Source organism: Pan paniscus, chromosome 14 (genome assembly GCF_029289425.2).
Source record: "Pan paniscus chromosome 14, NHGRI_mPanPan1-v2.0_pri, whole genome shotgun sequence".
NCBI classification, from domain to species: domain Eukaryota; kingdom Metazoa; phylum Chordata; class Mammalia; order Primates; family Hominidae; genus Pan; species Pan paniscus.
In genome coordinates, this window is record NC_073263.2 from 24,048,302 (window position 1) to 24,066,782 (window position 18,481).

Genomic DNA, 18,481 nt, shown 5'->3' on the forward strand with positions numbered 1-18,481 from the left:
CTGGACAACATGGCAAAACCCCATCTCTACCAAAAAATACAAAAATTAGTCAGGCATGGTGGCAGGTGCCTGTAGTCCCAGCTACTCAGGAGGCTTAGGTGGGAGGATCCCTTGAGCCTGGGAGGTAGAAGTTGCAGTCAGCCGAGATAGTACCACTGCACTCCAGCCTGGGCAATGGAGCCAGACCTTGTCTCAAAACAAACAAACAAACAAACAACAGCTCCTGTCCTAGGGCTAGCATTTGACCTTCAAACCACTTGCTGGGTCAAGGATGCTCAGGACTTCCTCATCTATCCCCTTGTTGTCATGATAGGAAACAGGTCCAGAGGTTGAACAACTGCCTCTGGCAGAGGCTGGCTAGGAGCTCATCAGAGCTCTTTTCTCCTCCTGGACATGCAGCTTAACAGTACATTTCTCAGGCCTTCGTACATGGATGGGGCTATGTGACTAGTATTCTTCCTCTTGTCTAGCAGGGGGATGATGCCAGGGTAATCTTTGTTCTTCTCTCTTACCAGGATAATTTTAAAGACATATATTGAAGATGGTGGAGCCACAGTATGGAAGGAGTCAAGGTCTCTAAATGACCACATAAGTGGAACTTTCTTCCTGACCAATACTTGACTGTGATATGGACAAAAAAGTAATCTTTGATTACCATGTTAAGCTTCTGAGATTTTTTTTACAGCACTTGGTGCTATTTATGCTAATAAATTTGCTCAGATAATACCCTAATTAGTGGTAAAAATGACTAGAAACCCATCTCCCATTTCCTTTAATGGTTAAATATAACTCCATTCGAATATAACTTTCATAATTATTACATTAATACACTAGCTTACAAAACAGTTTATAACAATTAGGAGCATGCTTATTAATGAATGAAAATAATGACTTAATAAATGGAAACATAGTGCCTTACCTAGAGATTGAATGCCTTTTTGTTTAAGAAAGCTGTGCAAACCATTTGTATTAAGATTTAATGTAAGTCCCAGTTCTGGTGTAAGTTTCCAGAAGCCATCCTACAAAATTAAGGAAACAAATATAAGTTATGTTATTCACATTTTATCACATAAGAAGTTACGTAGTGGGGGAAGGAGTGGGGCAAGGGTTGAAAAATGTATGTTCAGTACTTGGGCAACAAGACAATTAGAAGCCCAAACCTCAGCACCACACGGTATGCCCATGTAATAAACCTGTACATGTACCTCTGCATCTAAAATAAAACTTTAACAAATTAAATGAAAAAAGAAGTTATGTGATAAATGTTTCCATTTATTTCAGTTAATTAAGGCATTTCTAACATTTTTATTACTGTAAAATAAAGTTCTTCATACACTAGTGACATAGTATTGTTTGGAACCTCATAAATGCTATGAACACTACATATCTGGTGGCGCTTATAAAAAGTGTGGAAAGAGGCTCATGGGTAGAGATTTTTTAATTTTTATTTTAGTAGAGACGGGGTTTCACCGTGTCAGCCAGAATGGTCTCAATCTCCTGACCTCATGATCCACCCGCCTCGGCCTCCCAAAGTGCTGGGATTACAGGCGTGAGCCACCATACCTGGCCGAGATTTTTTTAAATGGTACTTTTTTCCTTCTAGCAATGCTTCATTTCATTTTTTATTGGTACATAATACTTGTATGTGTTTTGACATACGCATGATATTTTGATACATGCATAGAATGTAAATAATCAGGTCGGGGTGTTTAGGATCTCCATCAGCTTGAACATTTATCATGTCTTTGTGTCAGCAACATTTCAAATATTTTCTTCTAGCTATTTTGACATATACAATGTATTGTTAACGATAGTCACCCTACTGGGTTGTCAACTAGCAATGAGCATTGAACCGGTATTTCTCAAGCTTTTAAAGTATATGTCACGCATGATTCCCTCTTTAAAAAAACCCCACTTTATTGAAATATGATTGACATACAAAAAGTCACCAATATTTAATGTATACAACTTGATGTGTTTGGAGTTAAATATACACCTGTGAAACCATCAAACCATCACTTATCAATGCCATGAACTTAGCCACCACTCCCAGAACTTTCCTTCCACCCCTTTTGCTTTGTTTTGTTCCCTTTTGTGGAAAGAGTACTTAACATAAGATAGACCTCTTAGCAAATGCTTCAGTATACCACATCGGATTGTCAATCATAGGCCCTGTATTGTACAGTAGATCTCCAGCATGATTCCTTTGGTTTAACATAAAAATGTACCCTGATGTAGTCTGAAACATGAAAATGAGTTTTTTCTAAGCATAAAATTGTTATATTAAACATGCACTTTAAAACTACCTTCCCTGCAACCCCCATCATCTGCCTGCCCCATCACATGCACAGGAGAATGTGCTAAGCCTGAGCTTGGGGATATTAACCTCAACGGAGACAGAATCAAGACCCTAGGGAAACCAACACAGGGAGCAGAAAGCAGGGTGTGGCCCTAGGCAGGTGCACAGGTTGAAGAATCTATGGCAATACCTTGAAAAATGACCGCAGTGATAATATGTACCAACCCATAGAGAACTGGTACCAGGTGCTGTTCTTTGATATGTTCAGCCACTTCCTGTGGAGTACTATTGTTGGGAAAAAGCTGAGTGTTGGGAGGGAAACTGAGGCAGGGCTTGCGTAATGTCCTCTGGAATGTGTCTAGACTTGCTGGCTCCTTGCTTCTAGCCTTCCTAGGCTCCTGTTCCCATTATCTCAAGTAGCAGAATATGTTCCATATAAATGCTAAACCATCACAGCTGTAAATCATGTACTTAATGCAACGTGTCCTTTTGACCTCCACATTCTCACCATCTGTTTCTTTGTTGGATTACCAATAAATACCGTGGGCTCCCAGAGCTCGGGGCCTTCGCAGCCTCCACCATAGTGATGGCACGCTGGTGTCCCACCTTTCTCTCTCAAACTGTCTTTTTCTCAATCCTTTGACTCCACTGGACTTTGTCACACCCATGACCTGGTGTTGGGTCTGATCACCCCAACAACTATTATCACACCCACACTGGAGATGAGAACATGGAGGCACAGAAAGGTAAAGCAATTTGTCTAAAGTCTCACAGCTAACAAGCAGCAGAGCCAGGAGTGGCCGTGGGATCCACACTCTTGACCATCTGCAGTATGCTCCTGGCAGGCTTTTGGGTGCACTGTCTCAAGTAGGGAAACTGGGCAGCTGTGATTATCCTGTTTAAACCTCAAACCCACTCTGTGAAGTAGACACTATCATTATCTCCACTATATGGATGAGGAAACTGAGGCTCAGACAGGTTACCTGACTTGCCCCAAATCACAAAGTGGGCTGGGACTCACACTTACTTTTATGCTACATCAAGCCCTTTCCGTTTCACTAAACTACTTTACAACAAAACAAGTAATCACAGATGCAGGACTGGGTCTTAGTACCAGCGATGGGGCCAAATCTACAGGGTGTTTATCAGCTTAACAAATGGAGTGATAAGCTCTAACACAATATACATGTTGAATAATATCTGTATTCCCATGACCTATGTGAAAATATTTAGAGTACAGGTACAAGTGCCCACGGTATTTATTGGGAAATTTATGTGGATTACAATCCATTAGTTCTAGAATCTAGGAAATTAAGATCTCACCCCATCATCTGTTCAGAGATGTTCATTTTCATGTGAGGAACAGTAACATTCACCAGCATGAGGTTCTGGTCTAATGTTTGTAGAGAAACACCAGCCAGCATCAAGCACACTGTTTTGTTCAGCTGTCTGTTTTGTTTTGTAGCAAGAGTTCCTCAATGAAGGAAGCAGTATGATTTATACCCCAGTGTACAACCCCTTCCTTCACTACAGACTGATGATAGACGGTTCCTTGACCAGCTGCTTTGAGGAGCCCCGTTCTAAACTATGAAGGCAGCCAACCACAGATTTAAGGAGAAATAAGACACATACCTCTGTCTGTAGACTGAGGAGTTCTGTCCAAGGCACAGCATCCTGCCAGTGTTGTGTGCACACTATTTCATCCTCTTCTTTTACTTCCAGAAAGCACAGGATACTGTCATCTTTTGTATCACATTTTATTTGTAAAAAGCAGCTGTCTTGAAGTACTTCTGATAGCTCATCACTTTCTGTGTCAGAACTTTGAAAAGCAAAGACAGGACATCGACTTCCTTCGAGACTGCCTACTGATTCTTCTAGAAGACAGAGATCTACTGGGGTAGTCCGGGACTGACTGCAAAGAGCCTCAGGTAAGGCAGAGGCCATTGGCAGCCTAAGGTTGGCAGTCAAAGAGGCTGCGGAAGGTTGAAAATGAAAAGGAGAGGAAGCAGAGGGATGATAAGACCCAAAACCTCTGATGGGATCAGGGTCTGTAGGAACAGAGAAATGAAGCTGGGGAGAATCCAGCTCAGGGAAGGTGCCAGCAGAAGGCCTGGTCATATGGCCTCCAGCAGGTTGCGGTGGAGCAGACTGTGCAGAGCTTAATGAGCTCCCTGAAAAAACAATGCCACAATAGGGTGCAGAAGGTGGGTTCTGGGGAGGTCCTGTGGGACAAGACGCCGACTGTGGGATCCAGTCAGCACAACTGCCAGGCGCAGGGCCTTGGCTGAATTGAGATGCATCAAACTGTCTGGGAGGAGCAGCTGAACCAAAACTAGCTACCTGACGATATGAGGCAAAAGACAAGGAAGCAGGACTGTGAGTGCGGGCAGTCGGGGGAAGACAGGAACCAACGGCCGGAGCCAAAATAGGAAAAAAGCTAGAAGTAGATGTTTCCCATGGACTGACTTTCTTAAATAGTGGTTCAGTTGCTGTTGGTTTACATGACTCTGTCCAACTTAAATCCAATAGCTTTTCCACACCTCCACGTTCCAAATTTGATGTGAAAGCTGGTAGTACACCTAAGGCATCCTCTTCAAAATCTTCAGAAACTTCTGGCTGAGATAATTCCATTTTTCTTTTGGAAAATGGAATTTTCCTACGTTTTCGTTTGGATAAACGTAATTCTGGCCACTCAGAGGATGCTAAAAGAGACTGCCCAGAAGACAGAATTATTAACGTAAGGGGAAAACACAGAATAAAAAGAACAATCAAGCAAACATTCTTCCTAGCACTTGACTTCCCACCCATCAGGCAGTTGCTCATCCAGAATCAGGATCATCAATGTGAGCTGGGATGTTGAAAATAACACCAGTGCTGCGTGCAGCGGCTCACGCCTGTCATCTCAGCACTTTGGGAGGCCGAGGAGGAAGGATCGCTCAAGGCTAGGAGTTTGAGAACAGCTTAGGTGACACAGCGAGGCTCCATCTTTACAAAAAATAAAAAAGTAGACAGGTGTAGTGGCTCATGACTGTAGTCCTAGCCACCTGGGAGGCTGAGGCAGGAGGAGTGCTTGAGCCTGAGAGGCTGAGGCAGCTATGAGAACAGATTTGCACTACTGCTCTCCAGCCTGCGTGAGAGGGCAATATTCTGTCTCAAAAAAAAAAAAAAAAAAGAAAGAAAATAATGCCACCAGAGACATTCAAGATCATTTCAGTACAAGGCTGTCTATTTCTAGACATGGAAGCTGAGACCTGGAGAGAATATCAGCAATCAATATATTGAAAGACCTTCTCTCTTAGTTCTTAGTTCTTAGAATTGCGGAATTTTAAACACCCCTCATTTTACACATGAGGGAACTGAGGAGCACAGAAGTGACTTGCCCAAGATTTTACAACGAGCAGTATCACAGTGTGTACTTAGGCCTAAAATAAGACAGTCATTTGAAGTCAATTATTGCAGTTTTTATACTGCTTTACAGCAATATTAAGAAAATGAGATCAAAATGGAAAAACAGTCTCAAAAGCTTTATTTATTTTTACTTATTCATTTTTTGAGACAGGGTCTTGCTCTGTTGCCTGGGGCTGGAGTGCAATGGCACAATCACAACTCACTATAGCCTTGAACTCCTGGGCTCAAGCGATCCTCTCGCCTCAGACTCCCCAGTAGCTGGGACTATGAGCATGTGACACCATACCCAGCTAATTTTTAAATTATTCTTTTGTAGAGATGTGGTCTCATTATGTTGACCAGACTGGTTTTGAACTCCTGGGCTCAAGTGATCCTCTCAGCTTGGCCCCTCAAAGTGCTAGGATTACAGGTGTGAGACACTGTGTCCAGCCAAAAGCTTTCAAGTAATTAAATGAACATATAATTATACTAGAACATGAACAATATGTATGTAAAACAAATTTTGAGGGATGCTATATTACTATTATTGTTTCAATCTAAATGCAAAGAGTGTTCCTTAAAAAGTTGCATGTATAAAATCCAGTTTTATATGCATGTCAAGTCCTTGATATTTTTGAAATAATTAGCCTGTAATTTTACCTGTGAATATGATTTAAAAAAGGAGTAGTCCTTTCCCAACTCAGTCAAATTTCAAGTTTATACCTGAATAATTAATATTATAGAACATATGAAAAGACGTATTTTAAAATAATGCTAACCAGAGGTTCAATTTTTAAAACTTAGAGAAGCAAACTGGAAAATACCAATCAATAGTGATGGACTAGAACTATCAGATCTTAAAGTCTCTTATAAAATTACAATAATTATAGTAGACGAATCAATGGAACAGAGTAGGTAAGTCCAGCAATAGCTCCTAAAATGTGAGAATTACTAGATTATGAAGGTGGCATTTCAAGTCAATAAAGAGGAAAAAAGGAGGAGCCATCTGGAAAAGAATAAAGTTGGTTCCATATCTCTTATCCTATGCTAGGATAAATTTCAATCAGATGAAAAATTGAATGTAAACATGAAAACATAAAACTATTTAAAAAATAAAGGGGAAAATTTTAAAAGTATAATCTCTGACTAGGAAAGGTATTTCTAAGCATGACGAAAAGCAAAACAACACTAAACAAAAAGAAGAAACACAAAGATTAAAAATTTGACTGCATTAAAAAATCTGCATGACCAAAAGATAATAGGCAATATCAAAATAACACGTGGAATACCGGGAAACAAATTTTCACAACTCATATCACAAAGGGCTAATTTCCCTAACATAAAAAGTTTACCTAAGATAAATTAAAAAATGACTAAAATCTCAATAAAAAAAATAAAAGATGTGAACAGATAACACACAGGAAGTGATACATAGGGCTGTAAGAATATAAAACATGCTCCTCTTCATTCATAAAGAAACAAAAACGTAAATGTCACCAATACGTTTTTCACCTGTAAGATTTGCAAAGATCAAAAAATTGATTAAGTCAGGTATTGTGGAGCATCCCAGCTACTCAGGAGGCTGAGGTGAGAGGATCGCTGGAGGCCAGGAGTTCAAAGCTGTAGTGCTCTGTGATAGAGCCTGTGAATAGTCACTGCACCCCAGCCTGGGTGACAGAGTGAGACTCCATCTCAAAAAAAAAAAAAAAAAAAAAAAGAATCATACTGAGAAACATGGGTTATTTTTGTTTATCTTATAAAACTCCTTCTTGAATAGTATTTTTGTATTTTTTAGTAGAGACAGGGTTTCACCATGTTGGCCAGGCTGGTCTTGAACTCCTGATCTCGGGTGATCCACCCACCTTGGCCTCCCAAAGTGTGGGGATTACAGGTATGAGCCACCGTGCCTGGCCTCATTATGATTCTTCTATTTGCCAAAATCACTCACTTGCTTCCTCTTTCCCTTCAAGTTCACAATTGCTTATTTTGCTTAACCACATACCCACATCTTGATCACCTAAGGTGTGGTCCCCAACCTTTATGGCAGCGGGGACTGGTTTCATGGAAGGCAGTTTTTCCATGGACAGGGGTGGGGCAGATGGTTTTGGGATGAAAGTATTCCACATGTTCCATATGCACAGTTCACAACAGGTTCGGGGCTCCCATGAGAATCTACTGCCGCTGCTGACGTGACAGGAGGCGAGCTCAGGCGGTAATGCTCGCTCACTGCCCCTCACCTCCTGCTGTGCAGCCTGGTTCCTAACAGGCCAGGGACTGGGGGTTGGGGACCCCTGATTTAAGGAACAGCGTGGGCTCTGGACCCTCAGCTTCAGTGCCCTCAATTTCTTGCTAAGAGTTATAGCACTGAATTTTACAAATGATTTACTTTAAAAACTTGGATTAGGAGGTATGTTTTAAAAATCTCTGCCTCTCGCTTGTTCTCAATGTGCTTTCATGAGCGGGAGGGAACGAAGTGGATTTGGGGTTGGTGCAGAAGACACTGCGCCTAAGCCCAGGCGTGGCTGCGGGAGGACAAGAGCACACAGCACTGAGCGCTGTCCTTCCTGAGCGCGTCCCAGCAGAAAAGGTGTTGCGCTCCCTGGAGGGTCTCATTTCACAATGAAGATGTATCAAATAAGGAAATGCCCCAAGCTTCAGCGAGTCGGGAAGGACCAAACAGACCTGGATGTCTGGGCTCTATTGCGGCTGGTGTGTTACTGAATTCAGTGGAATGACTCCGTGTAGAATGAGGCAGGTGCCACATTTTGGTAAAACAGATATCGAGGAAGAGTAACAGAGGCTTGACATTTTTGCTAAATTACATGGTCTGTTCAAACAACTTATTGCAGCTAACATAAATATAAACTTTCAAGTCATCAAGCTAATGGATAATATTTTTCATCTGATATGTTTGGATCTGGAAGTATTAAGATCCAACGTATTTGCAAATTTAGTATGAAATAATTTATCATCACACTGTATTAAAACCTAAATTAATTTAGAACCAATTTTGAAAATAACTTCAAAAATTTCTATAAACAGGCCAGGCATGGTGGCTCACTCCTGTAATCCCAGCCACTTGGGAGTCTGAGGTAGGAGGATCTCTAGAGCCCAGGAGGTCGAGGCTGCGGTGAACTATGATGGTGCCACTGCACTCCAGCCTGGGCAACAGAGTAAGACCCTGTCTCAAAAAAAAAAAAAAAAAATCTAAAAACAACACATGTGCACTATGAGAAAATTAGAAAATACAAGTAGACACAAGTAGACAGACACAAAGAAGAAAATAAAAGCCATACAGAATGTCTTATCTGATCTATGGCATATATCCCTCCAGACCTTTTCTGTGAACAAAGTACTTACGTGTGTGGCAGAGTGTAGAGGTGTATCTCTTATTTTTGTTAATTTAATTTTTATTGTGGGAAAAATGTATATAACAATGTTTGCTATGTTAGTCATTTTTAGAGTTTAGTGGCACGAGGTACATTCACACTGTTGTGCAACCATGACCATCTCCATTTTCAGAGCTTCTTCTGGGTGTGCCCTTTTGAAGCACATATAAGATAAGTATATATTTTCCAGGGCCCATTTTAACAGTAAGTCTCAAGGACAAACAGTTGATTCTTAATTGTACATCAGAATTTTTTTCCCCCAAAACAATGCACTCTAAGGGCCCCTGTGCAGTCAGAGAGAGGCCACAGGTCACAGCCCCTCAGCTTAGCCCCTCGCTTTCCTTCAAGCAGCCCTGAGTCCCATTCTTTGGCTGACCTGGAAGTCCGGACCAGCGTGGGAGCCCACGATGTTGCCAACATCTGCCCTGCCTGTGGGTGAGCCTACGGGGCCACCTGAGCCTGGCTGAATGCACCTCCTACTACTCCTGACTCCCCAAACTCTTTGTGTTTGCTTAAAGTATTATTTTTCTTTCATGGGCAATCCATGCCCATGGTTCAAAATTCAAAATATACAAAAGGGTGCACTGTAAGAAAGCAAGGCTGGGGACAGTGGCCCATGCCTGAAATCCCAGCACTTTGGGAGGCTGAGGCGGGTGAATCAGGAGTTCGAGACTAGCCTGGCCAACATGGTGAAACCCCATCTCTACTAAAAATACAAAAATTAGCTGAGTGTGGTGGCGCGTACCTGTAATCTCAGCAACTCAGGAGACTGAGGCACGAGAATTGCTTGAATCCAGGAGGTAGAGGTTGCAGTGAATTGAGATCATGCCACTGCACTCAACCCTGGGCGACAGAGCGAGACTCTATCTCAAAAAAAAAAAAAAAAATTAAAAAAAAAAAAAAAAAAAAAAAGAAATCAAGTATATCCCTCCAAACCCAAGGCCACTTTTCAGCTTTCTGCCCCATCTGTTTGGGCAACAGTGCCTGTTTCAGACACCTTTGAGAATTAATAACTACAGCTAATAATTATCAAATATCCAGGAGCTAGACGTGTTGGAATGGTCTTAGAACTCTTCACAACCACCTGAGGTGGATTTTACTGCTCTCCCCACTAGGGCATTAGGACTGGGGCACTGGGAAGGTCAAGTCCCAGAGAGTGAAGCGCGGGCTGGGGTTCAGACCTGAGCATTCGGCCACAGCACCTGTGATCTTAACCACTGTGTTTACTGACTTTCAATCATCTACCTTTTGTGATCTTTGCCAACCTGACAGAGTTAAAAAATAAAAAGGAATCTCATGGCAGTTTACATTTTAACTTCTTTTAGCAACAAGGTTGCACATCTTTCGTATATTATTTTCTTATTTATGATCAAATCCTCACTCTGTCACTCAGGCTGGAGTGTAGGGGTGCCATTTTGGCTCACTGCAAACTCTGCTTCCTGGGTGCAAGCATCCTCCTGCCACAGCCTCTTGAGTAGCTGGGACTACAGGCAAGCACCACCACGCCCAGCTAATTTTTGTATTTTTTTGTAGCGACAGGGTTTCACCATGTTGCCCAGGCTGGTCTTGAACTTGTGGGCTCAAGCCGTCTGCTGCCTCAGCCTCCCATAGTGCTGGAATTACAAGTATGAGCCACTGTGCCCGCCCTAAAAGACTTTTTGTAGAGATGAGGTCTCGCTTTGTTGCCCAGGCTGGTCTCAAACTCCTGGCTGAAGTGATTTTTCCCACCTCAGCTTCCCAAAGTGCTGGGATTACAGGCGTGAACCACGGTGCCGGATCAGATTTTAAATTTTTAAATTCTGGAAATTTTAGTTTTTTAACCTAGAGACCTAAGAGAGTTGTCAGCACTGTGTTGTTCCTTTGTTTTTGAATTTTTCTTCCAATTTTTATTTAAGCCATATTTTTCCATTTCTATTATGTTTCTGGTTATAAGGGCCATGGTATAAAGCACTATAAACTTTAAGAAATACTGGTGGTAAATTTAGATTATTAGATAGCACTTCTATTGATAATTTCATGACAAACCTATTATACTACCTAAATGACTTTAGCTTCCTGGATGACAATCTATTTGCCCATTCTAGAAGCACAGCCAGAGGTGTTCTCTTTTTGTACTATACAGCTCCATTCATACATTGTGAAGTCTCTGTAATGCAACATGATGTAATTCAACATTTTATAAATGCATGAATATTTTCCGTCATCAGGGATACAACTTCTTCATGTACAGGTAAGAAGGGAGCTATTTTAGCAAAGGGTTCCCTTCATCTTCATGAAAAAACGAAAGCTCAATATCAACTTATTTGGTAATCAGCATTTACCTGGTTCCTGACGGCTTCTTGGGGCTCCCCCTGCCAGCTCATGTAGGGCAGGAAGTCTACATCTTCTTTGGCAATAAGTTCAGAAACTTTTGGAATATCAGGGAAAGGCGATTCATTCTCATCCTATATTGAATCACAAATAGATTAAATCAAACAGACGTTATCCAATTAAATGATGATTTTCTAAAGCCTGTGGGTGTTGGTTTGGGATACGCTGGTGTGTGGGACTGGAGCTTGTGCCATGGGCCACAAGCGTGAGGGAAAGTGGGGAGGTGGAGTGACTTTCCTCTTTACGGAGCACTGGCACGTGCTGGCCACTGTGCAGGGCACATTACGTGAATTTTCCCCTTAAACTTATGAAGGGAAAAGGGGCTCTCAGGGAACCCAGGCCTTTTCTATTTTTTGAGGGTCTTGGATTAATAAAAGACAATAAATGCCAAAACTGTAACAAAATTATAGTATAACTGAAAAATACACATTAGCCAATTATTAATAATAACATTAAAAATGATAACATACTCAACTCATTTAGAAAGATCACCCTAAGTCCCAACACCGAAGCCCCCCATGAATGGGAGGCTGGGACTCGTGGGGCCTGCTGGCCTGTCTGCAACCCACACTTCACAGGCCCAGGGTGTGGGTGTTGTCATTAACCATCAAAGCAAGGGTGACTTTCTTAATGTGGAAATATAAATAAAATAATTTAACCTAAAATTAGCAATAATACATACCCTTTTCTCAACTGCCACAAAGCTTGTAAATTGTGTTATGAGAGAGTTTTCTTTACTGAGTTTAATAATCAGAGATTTCAAGGTTTGTTTTTTCATCTAGGATAGAATAAAACATAAATCATGTCCTGTTTTATTTCTATTTAGCTATGTCAGTAAATCATTTTAAGATTCGTATTTCAGACTAAATATTGAATTGCAGGTCCCATCTAAATCGGTGGCTCAATATTCCCTTTAAAATGAGATGAACTGACTTAGTCATAGAAAATGTCGCTCTTCATTATTCAGCTCCCTGTAGTTCACAGAGAGCTCTCCCAGGCAGTGGGCTTTCTCATTCTTTCACAGTCTGTGGCTCCCAATTTAAAGCTGAGGAATTGGAAAGACGGAATGACTTGTTCAGGATAAAAGGGCCTTAAACAAAACAGCACACAGAGGCTGCCAACCCAGGGGCATCTGAGGAGAATAGGGAGACCACCAGGTGACTATCTGTCTCTAGAACCGTCTGTGGGGGTCTCCAGGGCCTGCTGTCACGCTGGCACCTTCTTGTGGGCATGGCATTGAGGACTAACGCTCGCAGCCTTGTTGAAGTTCTCATCCCTCAGAGAACAGCTGGGCAGTCCCGGTGGCCTGGCTGAGGGGCCCCTCTGCTGAGGCCGTGGTCTGCACAGCATGCGGGGAGTCAGGTGGGCTTTGGCAGGTCACTCAGCATTTCGCTCTCAGGCCTCTCATCAGTAAGATGGGAATACTAACGCTACCACACGAGAGATCTGAGGTGACGTCCACTACAGGCACTCAGCGAGTGTTCTCTGAGCCCTCCTCGGGCTTCTTCTGATAAGTAAAACATTACAGAATTTTCTGGAAACCACTGACATCCACTCTTTTGTTAATTCATTCAACAAACATTTACCACACACCCCACATCCCAGGCACAGTGTCACAGATACAGTGATGAATGCCCTGACACCACAGTCTCCTTCTCCACGCAGCTGACCTCACTTTCCATTTCCACAGATAAAATCAATGTAAGAATGCTCAAGAAGAATGTCTAATCATTTTTACAATGAAAAGAACAAACCTCATGACTGGTTTCATTTTCGTGAAGAATGCCATCTTCATAATCTCTGATTAGAGCTCGGGCTGCCAGCTTGTGGATCATCTGTGTTTAAGCAGCAAAGGAAAAAAAATATTCACATGGCTTCTAATACAAGACTTGCAAAGAACATCATTTTAAAAATGGAGGTATAATCTGCATACAGTAAAATGCACTCCTCTTAAATACACAGTTTGATGAGTCTTAAGGGATGTATACAGTTGTGTGACCACTGTTGAAGTGAAGACACAGAACATTCTCTTTTCCCTGAAAAGTTCCTGTGTGCCCGTGTAGCTTCCTCAAGCCCTGGCAGCTCCTCATCTGCTTTCTGTCCCTAGAGTTTTGCTTTTTCTATAAAAGGCCATTTTGCTAATTCATTTTATTTAAAAAATTGAAAACTTCTTTTCTACCATGGGAAGAGCCACCTTGGCCCTGGGATGCCCGTCCGTGAACACGGTCTGCACTCTGAAGGGTGAAGACTGCACAATGTGCACCACCAGGTGCTTCCTCTCCAACAACTGAGAGATGGAACTCCCCTTCATTCCAACTCTTGTAATTTTGTCATTGATAAGGCTGCTTCTCACAGAGGAAGTACAACTTGCTGTGACTTTATGGAAAACGACCTCTTCCCAGGTAAAATTATTTTACCTTCTTTCCCCCTTAGATCTAATTTTTAAAAATATACTTTTAATTTATTCTCCCTTATCAGTACCCACAAAGATCTAATTTTTAAAGCAATATTGAGCTTAAGTTCTATACATAAGTCACTGGCAACTAGTAAGTCAATGATACCGGTTTAGTGCTGAAAAGTAAGCTGTGCACTTTTGAGAAAAAAACCCAGCAATGTCTGGGAAATGATTTATCTGGTTATACTGATACTCCTTTGAATAAAAAAACTACATAAATAGCATATATAGGCTAGGAACTTTCAAGGCTAAACTACAGTGGATTCAGTACCAGTGCAAATATTACAAACTTCTTGGTAATAATTTGTGATATTGTGATATGCAAAAAGCTAAAATAGGCCACCCCAAAAGAGACTTCTTTGGCATATTTTGAGATGCTATTCAGAGGGACAGCAGACATAGGAGTAGCTCTGAAAAGCAGTCCTTTTGCAGGGAATATTTGCATCTGCAGAGGAATCATATGTCAGTGAAGGAAACAGCAGATGCAAACAGGCTTTCTCTGAGACCCCCTTATCTGCCTTATCCAGATTTAGGAAAGATGAACTCCCAGGAAGAGGAGGCTGAAGTCTGATACTTTAAAGGGATGATAGAGAAACCGTTACCAGAGGTGCTTCTATTCTCTCAGGGCTGCTGCCTGCCAGACTTCATCTGCATCACAAGAAAGCCTTTGCTCACCACGTGTTTCCTCCCCTCACCCTCCCACAACCTGTCCCCACCTCCCCCAGGAGCCCCACAATCCTACCCGCCTCTGTACGGTATGAAACTTCACTCATCTGGCCCTTCTTTGAGTCTCACGTGGCTCGTGCACACGTAACGACATCTGCATGTCTTTTCCCCTGTTAATCTATCGTTGGATTATTTTATAGACCAAACATGGAAACTTCAGAGGGAAAATCTGAACTTCCCTACAGACATAAGAAATCTATGTATTTGTTATTCCTAACAGGACCCTTCAACCACGCTTGAGTTTATGTTAATGAGGTGACTTTTAGAAAGTCCCTAGAATGAGGGCTGGTTGCTGGGGAACCAACCATATGATTAGAGGGCTGGGACTTCAACCCCACTCCCCAACCTCCAGGGAGGGGAGAGTTAATCACCAATGGCCAATGATTTAATCAACCAGGCCTTTGTAATGAAACCTGCATTAAAAACCCCACCTAAAGGGGTTCAGGGAGCTTCTGGGTCAGCACTCATGTGCCAGGAGGATGGTGCACCCCAACTGTATGTTAGACAGAAGCTCCTGTGCTTGGGACTATTCTGGGCCTTACCCTGTATACCTCTTCATCTGGCTGTTCATTCATATCCTTTATAATATTCTTTGCAATAAATCAGTAATACTAAGGTAAACTTTTCCTGAGTTCTGTGAGCTGTTACAGCAAATTACTGCAAGAAATTTGAGAAATTTCTGTGAGAAAGGGTTGTGGGAACACTGACTTGGAGCTGACCAGAAGTGTGGGTAACCTGGGGACCTGCTACTTGCTACCGGTGTCTGGAGTTGGAATCAGTCTTGTGGGACTGAGCCCTCAACTCTGTGAGGTCTGTGCCAACCCCAGGCGGCCAGTGTCAGAATTGAATTAAATTGTAGGACATGCAACTGGTGTCAGAGAATTGGTTGGGAAAAACACATATCTGGAAACCAGAAATGGTGTATTTGGGAAACAGGAATTTTTTCTTTCATAATTCATTTGCTTTTAATCAAAAAAGGAAATAAACCCACATCCTCAATATACGATATGATCTACTCTTAGTCCAGTATTATTATAACTAGTATTTCTAAATAGCATCAGTAGGCCAGTGGCATGTACCTTTATTGAGTTATGAACATCTTTGAGAACCTCTCTAGCAAAATTTCCATGCATAAATGCCATACTTAATTGCAGTTATTGCCACCCACTGATGCCCATATAGACATACCTAGACCAAACTACCCCGGATGAAGAAGTGTTGCATTAGAAACTGAAGGAAAGTATACTCATTTGTACATATAGTCCATCTTCATATTGTGTAATGAAATTTCAACACAGGAAAACAACAAAGTACAGACAGCAGGGGTATCCAATCTTTTGGCTTCCCTGGGCCACAGTGGAAGAGGAAGAACTGTTTTGTGTGACACATAAAATACACTAACACTAACGATAGCCGATGAGCTGAAAACAAAAACTTGAAAAAAAATTTCATAATGTTTTAAGAAAGTTTACGAATTTGTATTGGGCTGCATTCAAAGCTGCCCTGGGCCGTGGGTTGGACAAGCTTGACATAGAGCATTATATATGGAAACATAAAATCATAACTTTCAAACAATGGGTTGATAGTTTAGGTTTTGAATCTTACAGTTCCAGTTGTCTTCTGAAGCTCAGTAGTCGACACCATTGTACAAAATTCTTTCTCTTGAATTAGTGCACACAGAGTTGCCTGAAATGGGAAAAAAAATAAATTCCTCATTAGCCTTTCCACTCTGCAGTGTCTTGGTTTAACAGAAATTCTTTTGGTGATTTCCTCTCCCCTTTCAATAAAAACTAGAAGCCTCCCCAAAGCCCTGGCTAACCACCAGCTGTGTTCCCAGAAGAAGAAAATCTGCTGGTGAGAAGGGGAGGGAAGAAGACAGAAAAAAAATTAGCAAAATATATTGGTCTTCCCATAGAATAACAAACTCTGCGCCTTCTTACCTGTGTGCAGTGAGGAATGAATCCATAGACAAGGAGTCGATCATTGCGAAACAAGGACGGCACCTGGGCTGGGGCCTGCAGGGCCTCGGGCGCATCTGGATTGAGTTGCTGCCATTTGACGGAGACAGAGTGGCAACTCGGAGAACATAGCCTGGTCATTTGGTCTTCTATCTATTTATAAAAGAGGAATTATTTCTCTTTCAATGCTCCATCCAGAAAATAGTTACTTCACATTTAAAATAAAGTATACATTCTATCCTTTGGGAATTTTATAACTCTTCGGTATTTTCTCTCCTTCCTGCTACAGGGTACTTTCCCGAAAATAGTTTAAACAGAATTTTATTTTATTTTATTTATTTTATTTTGAGATGGAGTTTTGCTCTGTCGCCCAGGCGGGAGTGCAGTGGCACAATCTTGGCTCACTGCAACTTCCCCCTCCCAGGTTCAAGTGATTTTCCTGCCTCAGCCTCCCAAGTAGCTGGGACTACAGGCGTACACCACCACACCCAGCTAATTTTTGTATTTTTAGTAGAGATGGGGTTTCACCATGTTGCCCAGGCTGGTCTCGAACTCCTGACCTCAGGTGAGCCATCTGCCTCAGCCTCCCAAAGTGCTGGGGTTATAGGCATGAGCCACCACACCCAGCTAGAATTTTAAATAATAGCATGATCATATCCTTTTCATTTACAAAGCATCCTGAAATTATGCCTTTAGCTAATTACTAATATGCAGCCTTGGTATGAGTAGATTCCAGTACTTGAATAGATATTTCTCCAAAGAAGATACACAAAAGCCAGCAAGTGCATGCAAAGATGCTTGATGTCATTAGTCATTAGGGAAGTGCAAATCAGAACCACGGTGAGATCCCATTTCACACCCAGTGGGATGGCTGTTATTAAAAAACAAGTGGTGGCTAGGCAGAGTGGCTCATGCCTATAATCCCAGCACTTTGGGAGGCCAAGGCAGGCAGATTGCTTGAGCTTGGGATTCGAGACCAGCCTGGGCCCATGGAGAAACACTGTCTCTACAAAAAATTAGCTGGGTGTGGTGGTGTGGGTGTGGTGGTGTGGGCCTGTTGTCCCACCTACTTGGGGGATGAGGGAGGAAGATGGCTTGAGACCAGGATGTCAGGGCTGCAGTGAGCCAAGCTTGCACCACTGAATTCCAGCCTGGGTGAAAAAGTGATACCCTGTCTCAAAAAACACCAACAACAAACCAAAACCAACCAAACAAACAAAAAACAATAAGAAAAAAAGTGGTGGCATACGCCTGTAGTCCCAGCTACTCTGGAGGCTGAGGTGGAAGGATTGCTTGGGTTCAGAAAGTTGAGGCTGTGGTGAGCTATGATTGCACCACTGCACTCCAGCCTAGATGACCGAGCAACACTGTGTCTCAAAAACCAAAACAAACCAAAGAAAAGCTGATTGATTTCAATCAATAAGGAAAAAAAAAAGAATGATGAGTGTTGGTGAGGATGTGGAAAAACTGGAATCCTGGTGCACTGGTGGTGGGAATGTAAAACGATGCAGCTGCTATGGAAGACAGCATGGCAATTCCCAAAAAAACTAAACATAGAATGAGCATATGATCCAGCAATCCCACGCTGCGCATATATCCAGAATTGAAAGCAGACTCAAACAGACACTTGTACACCAATGCTCATAGCAGCATTATTCACAATAGCCAAAGGACAGAAACAACCGAAGTGTCCACCAATAGATGAATGGATAAGCAAAATGTGGTCCATTCGTGCAATGGAATATTATTCAGCTTTAAAAAGAAGGAAAATTCTGACACATGCTTCAACATAGATGGACGTTAAAAACATCATGCTAAGTGAAATAAGCCAGACATAAAGGGACAATGTCCTATGACTCCACTTATATGAGATACTCAGAAAAGGCAAAGTCATAGA

General features: G+C 42.0%; 1 protein-coding gene across 2 annotated transcripts in view; it reads right to left on the reverse strand.

Annotated features, from left to right (window-relative positions):
- The window catches only part of PARP4 (poly(ADP-ribose) polymerase family member 4), a 94,232-nt gene that overhangs the window by 9,500 nt on the left and 66,251 nt on the right, over window positions 1-18,481 (reverse strand). For both annotated transcript variants that reach the window (XM_014347394.5, XM_034936467.3), the window contains 7 exons: window positions 16,567-16,737; window positions 16,232-16,312; window positions 13,200-13,280; window positions 12,128-12,223; window positions 11,397-11,519; window positions 3,932-5,011; window positions 920-1,019 (listed from right to left, as the gene is read on the reverse strand). In XM_014347394.5, the coding sequence (XP_014202880.4) occupies window positions 920-1,019; window positions 3,932-5,011; window positions 11,397-11,519; window positions 12,128-12,223; window positions 13,200-13,280; window positions 16,232-16,312; window positions 16,567-16,737 (1,732 nt within the window). The remainder of the gene's footprint in view (window positions 1-919; window positions 1,020-3,931; window positions 5,012-11,396; window positions 11,520-12,127; window positions 12,224-13,199; window positions 13,281-16,231; window positions 16,313-16,566; window positions 16,738-18,481) is intronic.